The following is a 10,480-nucleotide window of genomic DNA, read 5'->3' on the forward strand; positions in this document are numbered from 1 at the left end:
TCCAGCTCTCAAGCCTGCCGGAACAACTCTTTTTGTCCCAGGCTCCCTCCACCTCTAGGGTCAGCGATGGGCTCCTCCCCTCCGCTGCCTCCCATTAGGTAAGACTACTGAGGCATTCTCTTTGCCCCATGCGTCTCTCGTATCTCTATTCTATGGTTCGCATTCTCACTTAGAAATCACAATATAAACATATCTTTCTTTCACAAAAGTGCTATGGTTTTATAAATTTACAAACAACTATAGTCCTCTGCTCTGGACCTTCCTTACAATGCTTTGTAACTTCAGTACATTCAGTTGTAAAATTTCTTCAGCATCCTTACATTCCAAGGCTTTTCTATCCGTTTGTCCTTCACTGTCTACAACTTATAGGTACCAGATCCTCCTACCTCCACCACAATGTACGGCCCCTCCCAGTTTGGGCCCAACTTCCCGTCCCTTTCTTCCTTTATACTTGGAGTCACCCGACGTAGCACCAACTCCCTAATCTTGAACTGTCGCGGCCTGACCCGCTTGTTATATTGCCTCTGTAATCTCCTGTGATACTCTTCCAATCGGATGCGAGCTGAATCTCTTCTCTCTTCTGCCAAGTTCAAATCCCCGGCCAAGATACGCCAATTCGATCCCTCTTCCACAGCCTTGGTTCTCAAAGTAGTCACCACCATTTTCGAAGGAATCACGACCTCGACGCCATATGCCATAGAAAATGGGGTCTCTTTGGTGGTTGTCCGCGGTGTTGTTCGATAAGCCCAAAGAACATGGTTCAACTCGTCGGCCCATACGCCCTTCTTATCTTCCAGCTTTCTTTTCAGATTGTTCAATATCGTCTTATTTGAACGCTTGTAGAAACGCTGCCACCCTAGCTCCTGTGAATTGTGTTCCATTATCTGCAATGATGGCATACGACAACCCAAACTGACATATAATATTCTCCCACAGAAACGTTATCACCTGCGTCTCCTTTACCTGCTGCAAAGGAACGGCTTCTATCCATTTCGTGAAGTAGCCCGTGGCCGCCAGCATATACCTCCTTTTGCCGCTAGCCATGGGCAATGGTCCCACGATATCCATTGCCCACATAGCAAAAGGCCACAGACTGGAGACATTATGCAGAGGCTCCGCGGGGGCGAATATAAACTGTGAAAATCTTTGGCACTTGTCACATTTCTTAGCAAATTCCACAGCATCCCTCTTCATATGGGGCCAAAAGTAACCTTGTGTCAAGAGTCGATGGGCAGTAGTCCTTCCTACGGAGTGACTCTCGCAATCCCCTTCGTGCAATTCTGCCATCACCTCTGCCGCTAGCCACAGCCCTAGACATTTTAATAAGGGCCCATTGAAGTTCTTCCGATACAATTCCCCTTCTAGCAGAACATATCTCTGCGATGTCTGCTCCCATATTCTTTTTTCCTTTTTGTCTATCACCTCCCTTCCTTCCAAGAAGTGCCTGATGGGGTCCATCCACCCCCCTTCTTCTTCTATAACCTGACACACCTCTACCACTTCCTCTGTGCTCGGCTTCTCCAATCTTCCTACCCTTATCACTCTTTCCTCTGACCCGGGTATGGCTGCCGCCACATATGCTAGGGCATCCGCATGCCTATTCTCACTGCAACCCAAATGGACAAACCGAATCTTCACAAACTGGCTAGACCTTTCGCACACTATTTTCAAATACTTAACCATTCGCGAACACCAGGCAGCGAACCCTCCATTAGCTTGACACACCACTAAATTTGAGTCAGAATACACGGTCAGCTCCTTTACTCCCAAATCCTCAGCCATTCTCAACACCGCTATCACTACCTCATACTCTGCTTCGCTACTGGATGCCACAAAGCCTAATTTCATGGTTTGCTCTATTATGTTATTATCAAGCATAACCAACACAACTCTTATGCCACTGCATGCGTCAGTGGTAGATCCATCTGCGAATACTCTCCATCCATTCTTCTTATCCCAAGGATCTAGTAAGTCGGGTTCACCATCCCTCTCTGGTTCCATGACCATCTCCTCTCCCCAAGTGGGATCCTCTGTGGGGAACTCAGCCAAAAACTCTGCTACCGCCTGCACCTTTTCTGCTGTCCTTATCTGATATTGTACCTCATAGGCACTGAGCATCACGACCCATTTCATCATTCTTCCTGACTTTTCTGTCCTTAAGGCTTGTTTGAGAGGCAAGTTTGTCACCCCCACCACCGAGTGTAACTCGAAGTAGGGCTTCAGTTTTAGAGCTGAGAAGATTAACGCCAAGGCGTACCTTTCAATTCTACTATACCGCGTCTCTGCGTCCAGCAATGTCTTACTCTGAAAATACATCGGCTTCTCCACTTTATCGACCAGTCGAACAAGCATTGAGCTGACTGCATACTCGGTAGCCCCCAAATACAAGTACAACTTCTTCCCCTGTTCTGATCGAGACAATAATGGCGCTTTGCCCAAGTACCTCTTTAGCTCTTGAAAAGTCTCTTCACATTCCGCTGTCCATGTGAAGTCCGGGGTGCTCCTCAACAACCTATACAATTATCTACATTTATCAGATGACTTGGAAATGAACCAATTCAAGGCCGCTACCCTGCCTGCAAGTCGCTGCACCTCTTTGACATTCTGCGGTGGAGGCATCTCTATCAAGGCCCTTATCTGTTTGGGATTAGCCTCTATTCCCCGATGAGTAACAATGTAGCCCGAGAACTTTCTTGTGGTCACTCCGAAAGTGCATTTCTTCGGATTCAACTTCAAATTGTACTTTCGCAGTATCCCAAATGTCTCCCTTAAACCCTCTAAATGCTCCTCCTCAGACATGCTTTTTTCCACCATGTCATCTATATATATCTCAATCCCCTTCCGGATCTTGCTCTAAAACATTTTCTCCCCCAACTGCAAAAAAGTGGCTCCGGCATTCTTCAGCCCTAATGGCATCCTTGTATAGCAGTACGTGCCGCCTTCTACCACAAATGCTATCTTTTCCTGATCCGGCCCATACATCGCGACCTGGTTATACCCCATAGATGCATCCATGAATGAGAATATCTCAAATCCTACTGTCCTATCCAACAACTCATCTACCAGTGGCATGGGATAGCTATCCTTCGGACACTCTGCGTTCACATCTGTAAAATCGACGCACATACGAACTTTGCCATTCTTTTTTGGTACCGCGACCACATTGGACAACCAATATGTGAATTCCATTTCTCGTATTATATCGGCTCCTTTCAACCGTGCAACCTCCTCGTGGACGCCCTCTGCCTACTTCGGTCTGATGCTCCGCATCTTCTGCCTCACTGGTTTAGCATCCTCTTTCATGTGTAGCCGATGACACGCGAACTCCGGGTCCAATCCCATAACCTCCTCAATTGACCATGCAAACATGTCTCTATTGTCTGACAAGAATTATATTAACTTACTTTTCCATTCCTCCGACAAACTGGATCCTACCGCGACAAACTTCTCATCCTCTCCTCCAATATTCACTACTTCAATCTCGTCTAGTGTCTTCAGACCCGCAGTTACCTCCAACTTTTCCTCCACTGCGGCGCACTATAATTGCTATGCCTGCCTCTTCCTTGGGTTTGAGTTCTCTTCTTCCGGTCTGCGGATCAACCGTTTCACTGTGCCCCTGTGACTGTTCTTAGCCGTCACTTGATCTCCGCGAACTTCATGCATGCCAGCTGGGGTAGGGAACCGTATCACTTGATAATATGTTGATGGGACCGCCTTCATCTCATGAATCCACTGCCTCCCAAAAATTGCATTGTACTGAGAGGAGGAGTCTACCACCATAAACCGCGCGAATACCATCACCGGACCTGTGGTCACAGGCAGCAAGAGTTCTCCCATAGGCTCCGTCATGCTCCCATTAAACCCGTACAAATTAGTCCGTCTAGGCCTCAACTGCCTATGGTCCATCCCCATTTCTTCCAAGGCTCCTTTAAACAGCAAGTCTACTGCACTACCACAATCTATCAACACCCTTTTTACCATGTAGTTTCTCATCGCTACTGTGATGACTAACGCGTCTTCATGTGGAGAATCCACAGCCCGTAGGTCTGCCCTGCTAAAGACGATCTTATCTCTGTCCTCCGCTACCCCATCTCGGGCTCGCGGTCTCTCTGTCCCATCATTGATCTGCTGGATGCTTGCAGTTTTTCTCACCCTGTCCCTATGGGCATTATAACTTAGCACCTCCCTACTGAAGATCACATTTTCCTAGTATTCGATCCTGCCGCGACACCCGCTCCTCATTCTGTGCTCCCCTTATAAACTCTCTCATCTTTCCTTTTTCCACTAATTGTTGAACCATCCATTTTAATGCATAACAATCGTCGGTCTCATGATTGCGTATCTGATGATAGGCGTAGAAAGATTTATCTGGTAGCTCCCCTGGGGTGTTCCGCAGACCTTCATATCCCTACATGTTCTTAATCAACGGTAATATTTTGCTCAAGGGTCTATTCAGCGGCATCACCTCTACCTCGCGGTAGGGCTTCCTTCCCTTGTTTTCCCTTAAAATCCCCTCCCGGCTCCTTTCTGTCCTTGCAGGGTACCCGCGGTACCCCCCGCCTTCTTTCTCGGGTGCTCCTGCCTTTCTTGGCTCCCCGTCTTTCTATAGTGATAACACTGCCTTCCCAGATCTCTTAGACTCCTTATGTATACTGTCCTCATATCTGATATATTCCTCCACCCGTGGGTATAGTTCATGCAAGGTTGCAATCTCATTCTTCGCCACCTAATGGTATACTCCCGTTCCTAGCCGCAGCCCTCTTTCAAAGGTGATCACCACGGTTCTCTCATCTAGATTTTTGACCTTTAATGTCTCTGCCTTGAATCGACACAGGTACTCCCGCACTAACTCCGCAAATCTTTGCCAAATGTTGAATAGAGCCGTGATATCCACCACCCGCTTTTTCTGGTGTATGAAGTGATCTAAAAATGCCTGTTCCAATTCTTGAAAGTTTCTTATGCTTCCCGCTGGTAACCGGTAATACCCGTCCGACGCCCCTCCTTTTAGGCTAGCCGGGAAAAACATACATCGCAACCTGTCATATTAGGATTCTTGCCATAGAGGCATTTGCTTTCGGAAATGCAAGATGTGGTCCACCGGATCTCCTTTACCATCGTACCTCTCGAACCTAGGCTGCTTGAAACGCTTTGGGACTTCCGAAGCCCAGATTACGTCCGCCAATGGGTTGCAGTTTAGCCCGGCCACCACCTGACTGGCTGTTCCGCCCTTCCCTTCGTCTGCTGTTGGTTAGCTTCTCTATCATTGTTTATCATCTCTTGCACTTGTTCGACTGTCAGGCCGGTCACCGGGTTTTCCACAAGATTCAGCCCATCTTCTTCTTCTTCCGCGTTCTCACTTCCCTCTTCGCCTGTCTCTTCTTCTTCCCTTTCCATCTCCTTTCTCAACTCGTCATTCTCCTCTCTTAACCTTCCGATCTCCTCTCTCATGAGTTGGGGCTCCTCCGCTACTTGTTCCTTTCTTCTGTCTCCTTCTTCATCAACCACCGCCTCGGGCATCGGTTCCTGCACCGCCACCCTCTTTGGTCTACCTACTTGTCTCTTAGGTGCCATTTCTATCTTGCTTTTATACTGTCCCCATAGACGCCGCCAAATGTAAGTACCTAAAAACCAAAATCTATAAGATTTAATAGAAACTCGAAGTAAACAACACACACTCACTATTCTCTCTTCTTCTTTCTATTTTTCTCTCCTTTTCTTTTTCTTCTCACTGTGCGGCATGCTCTTTTCCTGTCCTCATCCTCTTCTTTTTATACCCCTCCTCTTCCTTTCTGGACCATCCATCTGTCCGCTCATCGGATGGCTCCCCTTATTGCCGTACCTAGGCCACGTCCGCAATCTAAGGTTCTGCAGTTCTATTCTCCTGCTCCCCTGGTTAGCATCTTAAGGTGCCTCCCATTCTTTGTCCCGCTGACTTGGTCTTAGCTCCTCTGTGGAAATGCCCTCATCCAGACCGATCTTCTCTCCCTTCATCCATCGGTCCCTCTTAAAGTTGTACTAGTGCCACGTCCGCAATTTAGGGTTTTGCGAACATGATCAAATACTCCCCGGCTTACCTTGTTATGTTGCATCCTACTCAGTGTACCGTTGACCTGGCATCTTTTCCTTGATTGAGCCACCACAATAATACCACCCCCAAACAATTCGGGAAGGTGGGATTTACTAAAAAATCATTTCATGCTTGGACAAACACCAAATTAAATTCAAATAGAAATTCAAATAACATTTAACTACAGAATTCAAATTTAACTACTACATTTAACAACTCAACATCCAATCTACTAAAAACAATAAAAACAACATCAAAATAACAATACAACAAGAACTCTAGCTACGAGATGAGGAAAGGATAAGAATAGGAAGTTGAGTGATCAAGAATGGAAAAACCAAACACCCCACCCCCAAACAAATTTTTGAAAACAAGGTTTAGAAAATTTGTTTTAAAATGTGGGTCTTTTAAAGTCAAATTCCCGAGACTTGCTAGATTACTAATTTTATGGTTTTAATATTTTTTTTTTTTTTACTTTTTATGAATACAGATTAATATAAGGAAAAACAATAAGGCAATAAAAACGTAAATCACTCCATAGAGAAACATGACTCAAAAACTTGAGAAAATATTCAAGAGTGGAAAGCATGAATTACGTTAAACGTAGACGTAGGATCCAGTACTTACAGCCACACACTCCATAGGGAGGGCCCAGTTACCTGAATGGTGCACTCACCAATATATGGAAGTGAAAGGAAGTACACCAAACAATAAAATAAGTCGTTTATAGTCAGATACTTGAGACTTTAACAAATAACTGGATATATGTACATACCCTACAGTTTGCCATATATCAACAACCGAGAGAGTTGTGGGTCTTTCCATAAATAAATAACATGGAATGCACCCCCAAACAGAATCAAACACCAAGATTTTCTACGACGCAACTTAGTGAAATGAAAGCGAAGTCTGATAGACCTAGAACGTAACCGAGCATGCACCTTCTTCTTCATCTTTGAACGAAAGGGTGTCCAAGTGAATGATCGTGAGAAAATGGATGTTTGTGGAAGATATGTTGCATGTGGATAAGTTTTAGAAGGAAAAAATGGAAAAAATGAGAATGTGGGTTTAGCCCAAAACTCATTCCTGGTGTAGGTAGGAACTATCTCAATTCTGAAAATGGAGGTGTCAAGTGCCTTTTCCTTGGGAATTATTTCCATAGTAGGAGGATTTAGAAAATCATTAAGCACAGAAGACACAAGAGGGTCAACTGCAAACTCAAGGTTCCTTTGAAAAGGTGGAAGGTGGGGAATATTGGTGATGGAAGATGAATGAGTGACAGGATGATGTGAGGTGGGTGAATGGTGCTCAGCTAGAGCTCTCAGGTTTATATCATCAGAAGTTTTTAGATATGCAAGATATTCTTCAATAGGTGGGTTGGAAGAATTACTGGAATAGTGGGTGAAAAATTCATCTTCCGTCATAACGTCAAAGGATGAATGGATGTTGACAGGGGGGGGGGATCGCGAGGTGGCAAGGAAGAGTTGCAAAAGAGTTGAAGGAAATCTTCCTCGACTTCTAGGGAGTTCTCATTGAAGTTGGAACTTCCAAAGGAAAGGAATTTGTGCATATAATTATCAGAAAACGTGGTTTTGAAATAATCTTGAGCTAAGCTCTCGATCATGCTAACTTCTCCATCGATAGTTGTATCTGGTAACTATTTCATCGTTTTAAAAACATTTACCTCAACAAAAAGATGGCCAAAAGACATGGACATCGAACTATATCTGGCGAGTTTATGAGCGTTGGCAGAGCCAAGAAAGGGCCTTCTAAAATGATCGAAAGAAGTCATTAGCGAATTTCACGTATCGAGGATAACAAAATCTACAGGATAGTAGAATTCTTGAACCTTAACAAGCACGTTTTTTACAACACCCTTAGGATACTTAATAGACCGATCAGCTAATTGCAACGTCATTTTAGTATGTTGCATCTCTTGTAGACCTATTTGTTTATATAAATAATAAGGGAGTAAGTTAACACTCGCCCCCAGGTCTAATAGCGCGGTCGTCGTGAGGGAATCTCCTAAGGTGCATTGTACAGTAGGAAGACCAGGGTCCTTGTACTTAACCATTCCATTATGTTCAGATAAAGTTGGAAATTGTTCAGTTAGAAAGGCGTCTTTTAGAATATTTGTTTTACGCCTAGTAGTGCACAACTCTTTAAGAAACTTAGCATGTTGTGGTAACTTTTTTATAGCTTCAAGAAAAGGTAGGTTTATCGTTAGATTTTTAAAAACTTCTCTAATCTCATCAAAATTTGTATCTTTATTTAACATGGCTAGCCTCTGGGGAAATGGTGGTTTCTCTCTATATTTAGTATATGGATCAACAGGAAGTTTAACCTTGGTGTTTTGTTTCTTAGGTTATGGTTTAACTGGTACCTCTACAGGGGTAGGATCTTCAGTTACTACTTCGGTATCTAGTAAAATATCCGGTGTAGGGACTACTGGTGGGGTAACTACAGGCATAGTTACGGTGTTATCAACCACTCTGCCTGAACGAAGAGTGGTGATGGCATTTAGCTCACCTACGTTTCCATTTTCATTGCTAGTATTACCAATTACCTCAAAGGCTGTGTTTGTTGTTTTAGGATTAGGTATCGCTTGACCTGGAAACATACCTTTTGGTTGCACTTTCTCTTGGGCTAAGTGTTGTAGGGAAAGTTGGATGGACTGTAAAATCTATTGTTAGGTTTGCATGAAGGCGTCGAAACGATCTGGTTGTGGATGTGTATTTGTTACAGGTGGTGTGACGGGAACTATGTCACTTTGATTATTAATAGGTGAGTTGTGATAGTTATGATTTACCAGAACGATACCTCTATTAGCATTATAATTATTATTGTTATAATTATTATAATGACCTTGTCCTTGTCCTTATCTCGGTGGAGCTTGATTGTAATTGTTTGTTGGCCTAACATTTTGATTATTATATGCTAGAGGTGTAACTTGTTGATTATTTCGCCAACCGTAGTTGGGGTTTTGTCACCAAGGTGCGTTAGGTTCGCTATTAATGGAACAAACATTGTCCGGCTGTGCGGATGATTGTTCATAGACTAGAGGACAATAGGAGTCGAGATGTGCAGGACTTAAACATAAATTAGATGGAATAGAGTTGATATTCATGACAGGGGTAGGCTTTTGTTGAATAGAAATAGCGTCTACCTTTTTAGTGAGGGATTCAATTAGAGCTTTAAGCTCAGGATCGGATTTAACCTCAAACATACTGGTAGCTTTAACTGTTGAAGAAGAACTAGTAGAGCGGGGGATATCGTCACTACCCCCCAGTTATTATTACGCTTTGTTTGATCTTCTAAAAATTTATAAGCCTCTGAGGCTTCTTTACTGAGGAAACTACCCCCATTCATTATATCAAGGACTTCTTTATGGTGGTGTAAAAATCCCTTGAAAAAGGCACGAACTAACGTGTCTTTCGCGAGGTTATGATGTGGACACTCAATAAGAAGGTCAGTGAAACGATTCCAAGCCTTTGAAAAGGATTCATGAGGATTATGTCGAAAAAAATGAATCTTGGAAAGCATTTCATTTGTCTTCAGTGGTAGGTAAAAATGTTCCATAAATAGTTGAACAAGTTTGGCCCATGAGTCCACAGAATTAGGCGCTTGGGTAGTTAACCGAGACGCCGCCTTATCGGCTAGGGTGAAAGGAAACACCCTAAATTTAATTTGTTCAGCACCAACTGTAGGATGATGGAATGTGGTAAGGACTTGTTCAATCCTACGCATGTGCTGATAAGGTTTTTCATGCTCTAACCCATGAAAAACGGGTAACAAATTAAATATATTTGGGGGGATTCGGAAATCCCCTAGTGGGTCTGCAAGAACGATGCAAAACTTAGGGCTATCGTTCAAAGTTTTGTAAAAGTCAGAGAGAGGAGTCTCTCCTTCTTCGGCCATTATTTCACGTGTAGTGTGTGGTATACTAGCTAGAGGTGTAGTGAGTAGTATACTAGATAGACGTGTTTGTTGACGTTGACGTTTGATTACATTAGGCGTTTTTCTTCAACCTGACCTTAATCTCATGCAAGGCTAAGTCCAATCTTAAAGAAACACGACAACACTCAAAACAATCATGATATGCTAGTATAAGAACTCCTCTGACAGAAGATTCGAGGAGTGGAAAAAAGAAATACCTGAATGCCTCTTTGCTTCGCTTATGAATAGTGTCTTGTATACGCGAGCTCAGTGCAATTAACAAGTTAGAAACACTGAATAACTTAAAGAAATGGGAGTTTGTACTAACCGGGGAAAATTGGGTTGTTCAAAAGAGGGCGTGGGTCGCGCTCTGTTTTGGCCTTGGGAGGGCGCAGGGTGCGCTCGTGCCTTGGTCAATATCCAGTGTTTTGGGAGTGGGGTGCGCTCCAAATATGCCTACCAAGGGCGCAGGGTGCG

The 10,480-nt window shown here is 43.9% G+C and overlaps 1 protein-coding gene across 1 annotated transcript; it reads right to left on the minus strand.

Moving 5' to 3' along the window:
* Nucleotides 1–356: 356 nt before the first annotated feature.
* Nucleotides 357–2,799, minus strand: LOC147508078 (uncharacterized). The gene is made up of 3 exons (XM_086596800.1): nucleotides 2,555–2,799; nucleotides 949–2,512; nucleotides 357–884 (listed from the first exon to the last, which is right to left on the minus strand). The coding sequence occupies exons 1-3, from the start codon at nucleotides 2,797–2,799 to the stop codon at nucleotides 357–359; spliced, it is 2,337 nt and encodes a 778-aa protein (XP_086452926.1).
* Nucleotides 2,800–10,480: the final 7,681 nt, after the last annotated feature.

Source organism: Coptis chinensis, chromosome 3 (assembly GCF_015680905.1).
Source record: "Coptis chinensis isolate HL-2020 chromosome 3, ASM1568090v1, whole genome shotgun sequence".
Lineage (NCBI taxonomy): Eukaryota > Viridiplantae > Streptophyta > Magnoliopsida > Ranunculales > Ranunculaceae > Coptis > Coptis chinensis.